The 12,606-nt window shown below is 35.7% G+C and overlaps 1 protein-coding gene across 1 annotated transcript; it reads left to right on the top strand.

Moving 5' to 3' along the window:
- The first annotated feature begins 7,586 nt into the window (after positions 1-7,586).
- Positions 7,587-9,072, top strand: LOC141559908 (olfactory receptor 51V1-like). Its single transcript, XM_074297562.1, has one exon. It carries the CDS (start codon positions 7,587-7,589, stop codon positions 8,529-8,531), a length of 945 nt encoding a protein of 314 aa, XP_074153663.1. The 3' UTR covers positions 8,532-9,072.
- The last annotated feature ends 3,534 nt before the right edge of the window (positions 9,073-12,606 follow it).

Raw genomic sequence — 12,606 nt, 5'->3', positions numbered from 1 at the left:
TCATCATCCAAAAAAGAATCAGGTTGGATTAGTGTATCACTACCTAAAGCCTGTTCAGCTTCTCCCCTAGGAAGCATAAAGGGAGGCATAAAGGGAAACCCAGTTTGGAGAGCAGAGAGGAACATGAAGAAGAGTTATAGAAAAGGGAGACAATGGAGAGAATGGGAGCTAGGTGAGTAAAATCATTTAAGAAGGAAAGATGGGGAATTTTCATTTAACAAGAAATGGATTAAAGTTAAATCTCAATAAGATGCCTGATAATGTCTCTTTCTTTATCTTTCCATACCTGCTTTCGCCCCTGGAATCCTTCTTCAAAGATCAGGAAGATAAAGATTGAATATTTTAAATGCCTATATTAAGTTGAATAGCAGCCTCTACCCTCAATTCAAACACTTGATAGATCTTTGATGAGAAATGGGCTAAAGAATCATAGAATTATAGAACAACAGAACTGGAAAGCACCTGAAGAGTCATTTATTCAAAATATCTTTTCATAAATACTTAATCAGAGCCAAAGAAGAACTGGGAATTACCCAAGCTATACACAGTTAATAGGCAAGGGATTTTTCTACCCCACTAGGTTTTTCTGGAGGGAAGGGGGAGAGCCTTTGGGTGGGCAACTAATTGGCATTGTAGGTAAAGCACTAGGCTTGCAATCAGGAAGACTTAACTTTCTGTATTCACCTCTGGATTCCAATATTTACTGCTACTTAGTAGCTGAATGGCCTTGATTTATATAAATTTTGCACAAATCATTTAACCCTATTTGCCTTGATTTATTTTCTTAGTGGCAACCCATTTCAGTATCTTTGCCAAGAAAACCTCAAATGAGATCCAAATTGATGAACCCAACTGAAAAACAAGGCTCTTATCCCTGAAGCAAGAAAACAGGGGATGGTTCAATAGTGACTTGCCTTCCCCTTTCCCCTCGCTCCTCACACCACATAAGACACTAACCTTCAGAAAATAGCTTCTGGATCTAGAACCCAATATTCATTCTCAGCTACTTCTTATTTCTGCTAAGTTTAGCAATTCTTGTAGCCTAGGTATAGTTCTTGCTGCTCAGAAAATTCACTCTCTGAGCTTCCTGAGCAACATCCTTCCCTGCTTTACAGTTAGAATGGAAGAGGTCTATATAACAGCATCCAGGAGTATTTATCTAAGAGTGCTCTATGCCCAGTACTGCCCCCAGGGGAAACTTCTTTCCACCCTCCCTGCTTGATTGAGTTCCTGGGAACTCTGAGGAGATGCTTTGACCTATTCTGCTTGTCTCAGGGGTTCTCATTGCCCCTTCCCTCTCTTGCCTAGGGGCCTTAACCACCTCTCAAAGTGTATAGTCAGTGGAGCAATCTATTAATCTCCTAGCAGATCCCTTTCCCTCTTAATCTTTGGCCCAGTTTGAAAACATTACAACACAACTAAGAGGTGTGGTAGATTGAGTTTTACACTTAGAGCCCAAAAGATCTGAGTTCCAGTTCTACTGCAGACATATATTAGTGATATATGACTCTGGGAATATCATTTAAATTTTCTTAGCCTGAATTTTCTTATGAACAAAATAGAGATATTAACAGCTCCTACTCCACAGGGCTGTTATGAAGATAATGAAAAAATATGTAAAGTGTTTTGCACACATTAAAGCACTGTAGAACCATATAGAACTATAGCACCGGACATTTTTGTCTGAAATAATTCACTCAGTGATTGTCTCAGCTACTCCCAGATCCTGTTTTGTGTGAGGCAAGGGAAAAGGTCATCCTCATAAAACATACTGGAGTTACAAACATGAAAAGATCATCTGGGTTCTCAAAACTCATACAGTAAGAAATATCATTCCAATTTTTAACTTCATTTCTGTCTGCTGTGACATTCTTTATGAAGACCAAGAATGATTTCTCACCCTATTTTATATAAATGGTTCTCTAAATCTTTAATTTATGTCCAGCCTTGTAATTCTGTACTAAATTTCTGTTAGTTAATTATTTTAGTCATTCCAAACAAAAGGATTTCTATTCTTCACTTGCTGATCATCTTTTTCTCAGGCCTTATTTTGAGGTCCATGTGATCCTCAGTAATCTTGGTGGTCCTTGTAAAAAGAAGGGAAAATAAAAGGGTTGTTGTGAGGATCAAATGAAATAATATATTTTGTAAAACTTAAAGTGCTATAAATTCTAGAAACAACTAGTACTATACTACTAGTACTTCTACTACTATCAACACCACCATCACAACCACCATCACCAGTGCTGCTACTACTATTTCTACTAATATAACAACAACAACAACAACTACTACTACTACTATTACTATTACTATCATTACCACCAACACCACCACCATCACCATCACCAGTGACATTACTCCTACTCCTACTATCACTACTACTAATACCTACTACTACTATTGCTAAAAATTACAACTACTATTACTACAACTACAACTATTACTACTACCTATTATTATAACGACAACTACTACTACTTCTACAAAATCCTCTTAAGGATTGACTATGCAGGTCTAACATAAGGCATAACAAAGAAGGTTGGGAAGAAATGGCCACATAACAGAGAAATTTGTCTATATAACTAGACATGGAGCTAAGGATCAATTCACACATTGCTTTATTTATTTTTGTAACCATAGCATTTACATACACACACATATTGGTATCAACATATGGACTAGACATAGTTTAAGATGCCATGAAAGTTCAGTGGATTATGAAATTCATAGAATCATAAATGTAGGGTATAGAAGGGATCTCAGAATCATATAGTTGATCATATAGATCAATTTGTAAATAAGTAAGCTTTCTTTCCTTATGTACACATCAAATACTGATAATAAATCATAATTTTGTGAACCACACATTCAGCTACATAACTCCATATAAGGTCACAAATCGTAGATTAAGACGCTAGAAATTTTGGCCCAGCCTGTATCACATCAAAGATGATCTCTCTTGTATATGGGAGAAATGGTTCCATACAACCTCTAATTGGAAATTTCCAGTAATATGGAGTTCATTAAATTCTGAAGGAGCCTCCTAATGGCTAGCAAGTTTATCTTTATGACAGTTTGAAATCTGCCTTTATAATTTCCATCCATAGCTCCTACATTTCCTTTCTAAGGTGAGGAAGAATAAGTTCAATATTTGTATAATATTACAATTCTTCAAATACTTGAAGATGAAAAATAACAACAGGTGATTTTCCATATGCAATACTTCTAAAAAAAAAAAAAAACTGAAGCAGAGGACAAAAAGTGATGAGTAATGTATATCTAGAATTCCACATAGCTTGAGTTTCTGACATCAAAATGCTGATGTGAAATTCGCCCTAGTATAAACAGGGATAGTTTTTTTGAACACCGTCTCAGTGCCTAAAGATGACCCTGAGACTATAATGGCATAGAGGCACTAGTCACAGCTAACTGGAGGGTACAAGTTATAGGTATTCAATGATGGGCTGGGATAGGCACAAGAAATCTCTGGCTATGGGATTTGCTTCTACATGTTCAGGGTTGATCTTGCTAGTCTGGGTCACTTCACACTTGGAGAGTCATATATTTCAAAAAGACTTCTAGTGATATTTGTGACCTCTTCACATGAGACTCAAAGCATCCTCTAAATATCTATTTATGCAGTGCTGGTACAGCTCTAATAGTCCAGATCCTCAAAGGGAAGAAGACAGAATGAAAAATGAACTGGCAGAGAGGTCTTGGACAAGAAGTGTCTTGAGAGAAGGTAGGGAGAGAATTGAGATCAGGATACTATTGACAGAATCATGTCCACAGCCAATAGCTAGATGAAGTAAAGAGCAGAAGAGGCAGATCTGATAATAGATTCATCCAATGACACCAGTCCGTATATGGAGCTTTTCTGTAATGTCTTCTCAGAACAAGTTCCTCCCAGAAATGAGACAGATTCATATTTGTATCTTTGTTGAACAGTAGTCCATTTCCGTGACCTTTCCATAAAATCTTCTATGAGGTTGGTTCGAATTCTACCAAAATATCCAAAAAAATTTTTTGATGCCAGGTTTGTTAGGAGCTACGCTCCTTATTAGGCTATTTACTCCTCATTTTTAAAATTGGTCTGCTATGTAAATAGTAACGATGATGATGATGGTGGTGGTGGTGAGAATTCATATAAACATTAAAAAAAGGTCTAAATCTAAGAAAAAAAACAATAAAGTCAGAGGACAAAGACATCTGGCTATGTGAAGGGTTACTTGAGGAAGAGATGAACAAGTCTTCCAAGATTGTCTTATTTATCTTTTTTGTTCTAGGGCTTCCATTTATAAGTCATTGAGATGCCCTTGGACTAGATGCCCTCTAAGATGCCATGGAATTTCGATGGACTATAAAAGAATTACAAAATCTTAGGTTTGGAAGAGATCTTAAAAGTTGTATAGATCAATATGCAATTGAACAGGAGTCACCAGCAGACTTTTTCAAAAATGTTAACTCTGCCTCAGGTTAATTCTATGAAGAAGAATTCATTAATCTCTAAAACAGACAGACCAAGATTTTTATTTATTATTATTTTTTATTTTTGAAGGGCTGCTGGGTAAAACTCTAATTGTTGGGTAGAACAAAAATCTTTCTGCGTTTTCCATCTACTCTTTCTCTACTTCCCTCTAGGGTTAAGCAGAATAAATTTAATCTTTCTCTTCTCTTTCATATACTTAAGGAAAACTATCTTCTCTCAAGTCTTGTCTCCATATTGAAAAATCTGCATTTCCTCAAAAAATTTCCTCATGTAAATGTGGAAATATGCGTAAAAGACTTGCACATCTTTAGCCTATATTGGATTACTTGCTATCTAGGTGGGAAGGAGATGGAGGGAGAAAATTATGGGACACAAGCTTTTGCAAGGATAAATGTCGGAAACTATAATAAAATTATATATATATATATATATATATATATATATATATATAATTATATAATATGTATATGTATATATATATAATTATATAATATGTATATGTATTGTATACATATTATATATATACATAATATACATTTATATAAGATTATACTATAATGTAGAATAATATAATGTGTAAAAATTTTAAAAAGCTATTTTAAAAACAAAACCAAACAAAAAACCACAAATCCTCATATGTCATAGTATCAAGCCCTCTTGTCCAATTGCCATGTATACACCATATCCTATCCCTCTACTTCATAAAATTTGGGGTCTAGGATTGAACAAAACACTCCATATGTTGTTAAACCAAACAGTGCAGCTGTGCTATTAAAAAATGTCTTCATTCCTTTAGCTCCACACTACCCCCTTGTGGTCAAGGCCTGTCACTGAATGGTGTTCACTCAAATTTCAGCCCTGGAACTAAATTATTAAATCGAAGATTCATAATTGCTCAGGGAGATTAAATACTCTCATTCCCTCTCTATAAAATAATCATATCACATATTTTACCAATAGTGATGGATACCTTGGGGAAAATTTGAGCCTTACTAAAGTTAGCATGCTATTTGGGGAAGGTTGGGAGATGGTGAGGGAAGGAGTCACACAGTTAATAAATTTAAGAGGTAGGATTAAAAAATCCCAGGTCTTGGGGAAGCTAGGTAGTGCAGTGGATAGACCACGAGCCCTGAAGTCAGGAGGAGCAGAGTTCAAATCTGGATTCAGACACAATACTTATGAGCTGTGTGAACCTGGGCTAGTCACTTAACCCCAATTTTCTCAGCACACACACACACACACACGCACACACACACAGTTCAGGTCTTCTTGTCTCTTAGTTTTCAACAGCATACAAAAGGCACAGGTAGAGGTAAATCAAGTCTCATGTTGAAGCAGGAATATTGTGTTTTCAGTTGCTTTATTCTCTTACTCTAGTTCTGCTCACTTAACTGTACATCAATTTATACAAGACAATTGGGTGGTACAATAGAGTGTTGTTCTTAGAAACCAAAATATCTGCATTCATATCCAGCTTCATTAGCTGTATGATCCCGAACAAATCACTTTACCTCTGAAGTGCCCACATGAAAGAAAACACAGGACAGCCCAAATAATGAAAATTTAAGAGGGTTTTTTGCTAGCTAGTGACTGAACCCCACCAGAACAGGGGAGTCAGTATCAAGTGATTTCAGACACCTATTTATAGAAAGAGACATAAAAGTTCCCTAGTACATTTGTTATACTAAAGGAATTTCATCTTAGATAGGAGGCAAAGGTTATCACACTAAGGGTGCCATTCCCAGACAGGCAATAAGACAGTATTTCTTTGTTTATCAAGTTGTCAAGGTCTTAGGTTTTTTTAGGGCAGCACATCTGGAGGTGTAAAAATGCCACTAGGGTGTGAAGAGCTAGTAACAAATTTATAACTATAGTTTCAAGATTATGTTTCTCATGGTCCAGACTTTCCACTTTACCTCTCTGCCTCAGTTTCCTCAGTTATAAAATGGAGATACCATCTACTTCATAGCACTGACAAAATGATCCAATGAGCTTACGTATAAATGCTTCAATCAGATTTTTTAGGAATATCAATGTTAAGAAGGATACTAGAAAGACTTTAATCATGCATTTTCCTGAATATCTTGGTTTTTGAAAATGCTTTTTAGAGAATTTAAGGGCAAAAAAAATAACACAGTAGGTATGCTAATATGTTAATTAAATGTAAATTTGTTAACTTAGTGACATTTGACTGCTGTTTGTCACTGAATTACCACTGGGATTAATACCATATTAAATTTTTTTGTTTGTATTCTCCTGTTCTTGAGATAACAGTAGCTTTTAACTTTGACAACTTACAATGCATATAATAACCAATGAAAAACAAAGCAAACCCATTGTTGCTTCCTGAAGCTAAATGCACTAAGACAGGAATGAGTTAAAAAAAAAAAAAAAAAAACTTGTCACAGAAATGAGGGAATGATAAATTTAGAAAAACATTTTGTGGTTACCATTGTTTAGAATTCAGTAAACAACTGCTAAAATTGAGGGACCTGGTGTCATACTAATGGGATGAGAGGAGATAATTTCTTTTTTCTTGGTCCTCTGAAATCTCAATCTCAGAAGCCATTCACTTAATTCAACACTGATTTTATATAGGGGGGAAACTAAGGATCACAGAAGTTAGGAGACTTAATTAAGATGGTAAGTGACAAAGATGGAATTTGGACCCCAGTCTTAAGTGCGGTCATTGTTCTTTCCCTTATAATACTGAATTTTTAAATGAATGAACTGGGACCTAGGTCAGAGGTTAGAGATTTGTATTGTGCTCTTAGCTTCAGCAACTCAAAGATGAGATATTTATCCCTAAAGACAAACACTCCTACTGGAGCCTAGGGATTAAGTAGATGCTACATAAATCTTCCCTTCCTGACTATGATGATTAATAAGGAAAAGAAACTGCATTTCCCCACACACATTTTCTCTGCTTCCCAGTAGCAAAATTTTAAACTAGGATATGTTTCGGAATATTTATTCACAACCAAAAAAAAAAAAAATACCCTGGTCCAGGCAGCTGGTGATGGGGCTTTTAAATTGAAGTGAATGAAGTTTTTTCACATGGACATATTCTTTTATCCTACTTTAAAAAATACTCATGTCTACTCAACCTGGTTACAACTTCAGTGCCTCTACCTTCCTCCTCACAGGCTTCCCAGGCATGGAACAGTCATATGTGTGGATCGCCATCCCCTTCTCCTCCATCTATGCCATGGTTCTCCTTGGGAATTGTATGATACTCCATGTGATCCGCACTGAACAGAGTCTGCATGAACCCATGTTTTATTTCCTAGCCATGCTGGCCCTCACTGACCTGTGCATGGGGCTGTCCACTGTGCATACAGTGTTGGGGATCCTATGGGGACTCAGCAGTGACATCAGTTTGGATGCCTGTATTGGCCAGTCTTATTTTATTCATGGTCTGTCCTTTATGGAATCTTCTGTCCTCCTTGCCATGTCCTTTGATCGTTACATTGCAATCTGCAATCCACTGCATTACTCCTCTATCTTGACTGATGCCAGAATAATCAAAATTGGGGTGGCCATTTTAATCAGGAGCTTCCTATTTATCACTCCTGCTATCATCCTCCTAAAGTTTTTCAATTACTGTCGGCCCCATGTTCTCTCTCACTCCTTCTGTCTGCATCAGGACCTGCTCCGCTTGACCTGCTCTGACATCCGCTTTAACAGCTTCTATGCATTGGGGTTAGTGATTTGCACTCTATTGTTAGACTCTGTCCTTATCCTTATTTCTTATGTCCTTATTCTCAAATCTGTCTTAGCAATTGCATCTCGGGATGAAAGACTCAAATCTTTTCAGACCTGTGTCTCTCACATCTGTGCTGTCCTAGTCTTTTACATCCCCATTATCAGCCTGACTATGGTGCACCGTTTTGGCAAGCACCTCTCCCCTATAGTGCATGTCCTTATGGGTAATATTTATATTCTCTTTCCACCTTTAATGAACCCAGTTATCTACAGTATCAAGACACAGCAGATTCGTAGCAGAATACAGAGGCTCTTTTCAGGGCAAAGGCTCTGAGCCACCTCAGTGTTGGGTGAAGATAAGACTTCATAAAAATAAATTGTAGTAGTAGTAGTAGTAGTATCAGTAGTACTCATAAAATGATTGTCATGATCTTTTAGTTCTTCCTTTAGCATTATCTATGGGACTTGAATAATGAATGGAAGACAAAATATGTTCTAAAAGGATTTCCCATCATAGAGTGATTGTTAAGACATGCAATACTGTTAAGTTAATATTCGGGGCTAAATGCATCATAGTATAATTAGTGGTTTATAGATTGCTAAAATAAAGCTGACCAAAAGCATGAATGACTACAGAAATATTTTAAGGATGTTCTTTTTCCAGCTTTCACTAATGCTGCAGATGATATCTATATCCAGAGAAAGAAGTGATAAATAGAAATATATATATAGAGAGAACAATTTTACACACAGCCACACAAACACACATTTCTATTTGTGTCTAGTCATAGCCATCTCTAGGGCTTGGGGGAGAATAAGAAAAGAAAAGAGCAAAAGAAATTTATTTGATAATTTGCATATTTGGAGAGAATATAAAGTTGTGGATGGTAAATTTGCAGTTTCATGTGCATTTTTTTACTGTAATATATTTTTTCCATGAATTGAAAATAACAAAAAACTATATTGAACCCACTCAATTTTGAAACTAATTCAGTTCCTTTTTTATTCAGTCATAGATCTAATCCAATTTCTGTCTTGTAAGAATTTTTTTTAATTATGGGAATTATGAAAATAACTTTATTGCGTTATTTAAACCTTTATCTTTTTCTTAGTGACACTTAACAAAGGACCTAGTTTATGCTGACCAGAAAACTGGTCAAATCTGAATATTAATGTGAATTTTCTTACAATTATATGTCTCAAGCAACTCATATATCTTACCTATAAACTGGTCATGTAACGGTCAATCATTATTGTTTCCATGATCCTGAATTCAAACCCATGAGTAGTGGAGTGGGACACCTGTTCCCTCTCAGCCTAAAAATTTTGACAGTCCCTGATGTTTACTACAATTAGAAATTAAACTACCTAATTTTGTATCATATTTTGTACCTGTTCAATGTTTTCTTTTAATTAACTGATCTTATTTGATTAACTGTTTTTAAGTGCATAAAAATCTGTCTTCTACTGTAATTGGGGCTCAGTACCAAAGCTAAGGAGACCTGGTCCTTATATGTTATATAATTATTCAATGAGCTCAGAAGCTCAAACCTTTGTTTCTCAGTCATTTTATCTTCCATCTGCCATAATTATTAGTTCTGTGATCCTCGGCAAGTCATAAAAACTTCTGTGTGCCTTAGTTTCTTCAACTGTAAAATCACAATAATAGTTACATCTACCTCACTGGGTTGTTGTGAAGATCAAGTGAGATAATATTTGTAACCTGTTTAGCACAAAGCCTGGAACATAGAAGACACTTCTTCCATTCTTCAATCCTGAGAGCTTGGCATCCCAAATAAAATAATTTTAGAAAGCTTCAATCCTATGTTTGGGAAACATCAGTATTAGGAAGAATATATGTGAAGTGGAAAACCTTTAGTCATGCATCTCTCCAAATATCTGGGCTTGAAAATATTTTTGAGGAGGCTTAAAAACTAAAGTAATAACATTGACAAATATCAGTTATAGGTCACTTTCTTAAATGGAAGACATTTGGTTACTCCTTTGTATTTAATTATCATTGAGTATAATACTGTATTAATTTCTTTTTTGTAAACTATAAATGTTAATTTTCCCAATTTCTTGAATGTAAATTGTTGAATAGTAATGTTAGTAAAACTCAGCCCTATAACAAACTAACTTTTAAATAATTTTTGTTTTGTTTTGATTTTCTTTATTTTTAGGGAGAAGGAATATGTATGAGTTCTTTATATCACTGGAATCAGGGATCTAATCCTCATTCTTATCTCTGTATTTATATCTTGTGGTATAGATAGATATTGTGGTGAGAATATGGGATAACTGAATATCCCATTTGCTTCCCTAGAATCTTCACAGTATCCAGAAAGAGGTCCCCTTTTGGTGAACTGGTGGGAGGATGGAGAAAAAGTAGATGAACAAGCATAGATATGAGGGGTGAGAGATGCTTTAACAAAGATGGGGATCTCCAGGATGGTGTAGCAGGTTTTGGGGAAGAATATTCAGTCCAGATCTCCAAGTGGCAAAGTGGGTTTATTACTCTGAGAAACTCTTTCCTTCAAAGGTTTGCTTCCTGATTAAGAAGACAGCAAAGGTTCCTATACCGAGCTTTGATTTTTATTTAGCCTTCTATGGCCCAAGGCTAGGGAGAGATCTCTAGATAAATTGAGAGACTCAATAATGGGTGATAATTATGCCCCAGGCCAAGATCTTCAAAAGAATTGTAGGTGGGGATTATTGTGGGAATTTCCCTTTGGAACCAAGTAGGAGGGTGGGGATTCTTCCAAAGGTCCAGAAGGGGTGAGATTTGGGGTTTTTCCACCCCAGGTCCAACCCCACCCTCTCATCCCTCACTATGGGATCATAGTTCCTATTAAATGGGACTGATTGGATGAAGCATTTCTCAGTGTTGTGTCACATGATCCCTGTTTTTAGAACTGGGACACTGAAGAGGTCATTTGCTCAAAAGGATGAATTTTGAACCCTGAGATCCAGGAAGTTGCAGGAAGTGATGTGACCTGTGGGAGGCAGCCAACATTAGTGACCACTGGACAAGGATAGTTATATCCTTTTAGTCTATCCAGTAAGAAGGCCTGATTCTTTTGCTTTTAAACCCTGGACAAGCCAGAAACTGGCAAAGTTCCAGGAGCACATGGTGGAGTTGGGATAGCTCCCAGGTGTGTTTGGGCCTCTCCCTGCAGGGATTAAATAAATGCTTTAGTTAGTTTAGTTTAGTTCAATTAGTTAATTGAAAAGGGGGTCTTGCACTTGACCAGTCCCACACACTATTACATCAGGTGGGTTACAACTTACATATCTGGCAAAAACATCTGAATTGATAAGATCACAGGTTCAGTTAATTATATGAAATATATATCATCTCAACACAGAAATTCCTTGAGATATTGCAGGTACAGTTTCAGACTACCACAATAAAATGAATATCACAATAAAGTAAGTTACATGGTTATTTTGGTTTCCTAGTGCATATAAAAATTATGTTTATATTAAACTGTAGTCTATCATGTTTATCATAGTATTTTGTCTAAAAAGTACATACTTTAATTAAAAATATTTCATTGGTTTAAAAATTTATTTGTACTACCCTGTCTTTGAGAAATTGAAACAGAACAATAGCTAAGTTATTGTGAATATTATAATTATTGAAAAACAAACAAAAAACTATTGCTGCTAGGAATTAGATGTATTAAGAAATGAATTAGTTGGAAAAATTGCTTGTCATTAAAATGAGGGTATAATGAATTTTCAAAGAAATCTTGTGGTTAACACTTAATGGAATTTAAGAAAAACTTCTAGAATTGAGAGACATAGGAAGTAATGAGCACAAGAGTGACAGAAACAGAATAGTAGATCACCTCTATTGAATACTTCATCATTCCTGGAATTTATATTTAATGCATGAATGAATTTGCCAATGATCAAAAGTAACTTTCAAGGTTTATTAACCACCATTTCTTCCAAACCAATCCCAGTGATACCTTCTTGAGACTTAGAAAGAACTTGGATTCAAGAGTTAGGAGATTTTACTTCTCCTTTTGCCATTAACTCACTGGCTAATCTTGGGGCAAGTTACAACCTCTCTGGACTTCAGTTTCTTAATCTATAAAATTAAGATGTAATCACAGATACTCATCAAACATTTATTTGATACATTCGAATCTCAAATTCAGTACCATGAATTCTGGGTCTAGGGTCTGGAAGACCTGAGTTATAAGTTTCAGAAACTTAATAACTGATGTGAATCCTATTCCTTTACTAAGTATAATCAGGTCAACCTCCCAAACTTTATAGTTACCATTTTTTAAGACAGTCACAACAACCTTTTGGGAACTTCCCATTCTTGAGAAGAACTGAATGATGAAAAGTTGGAATCCATCCCATTGTTAGTACTTCAGCCTTGACAGAAAATT

The sequence above is a fragment of the Sminthopsis crassicaudata genome, chromosome 3, assembly GCF_048593235.1.
Source record: "Sminthopsis crassicaudata isolate SCR6 chromosome 3, ASM4859323v1, whole genome shotgun sequence".
Classification (NCBI taxonomy): domain Eukaryota; kingdom Metazoa; phylum Chordata; class Mammalia; order Dasyuromorphia; family Dasyuridae; genus Sminthopsis; species Sminthopsis crassicaudata.
Note: the sequence above shows the minus strand (reverse complement) of the source record. Positions and strands in the feature narration are given on the sequence as shown.

Coding starts and splice junctions, on each gene's coding strand:
- LOC141559908 (XM_074297562.1), top strand. CDS start 7,587: ATGTCTACTCAACCTGGTTACAACTTCAGTGCCTCTACCTTCCTCCTC.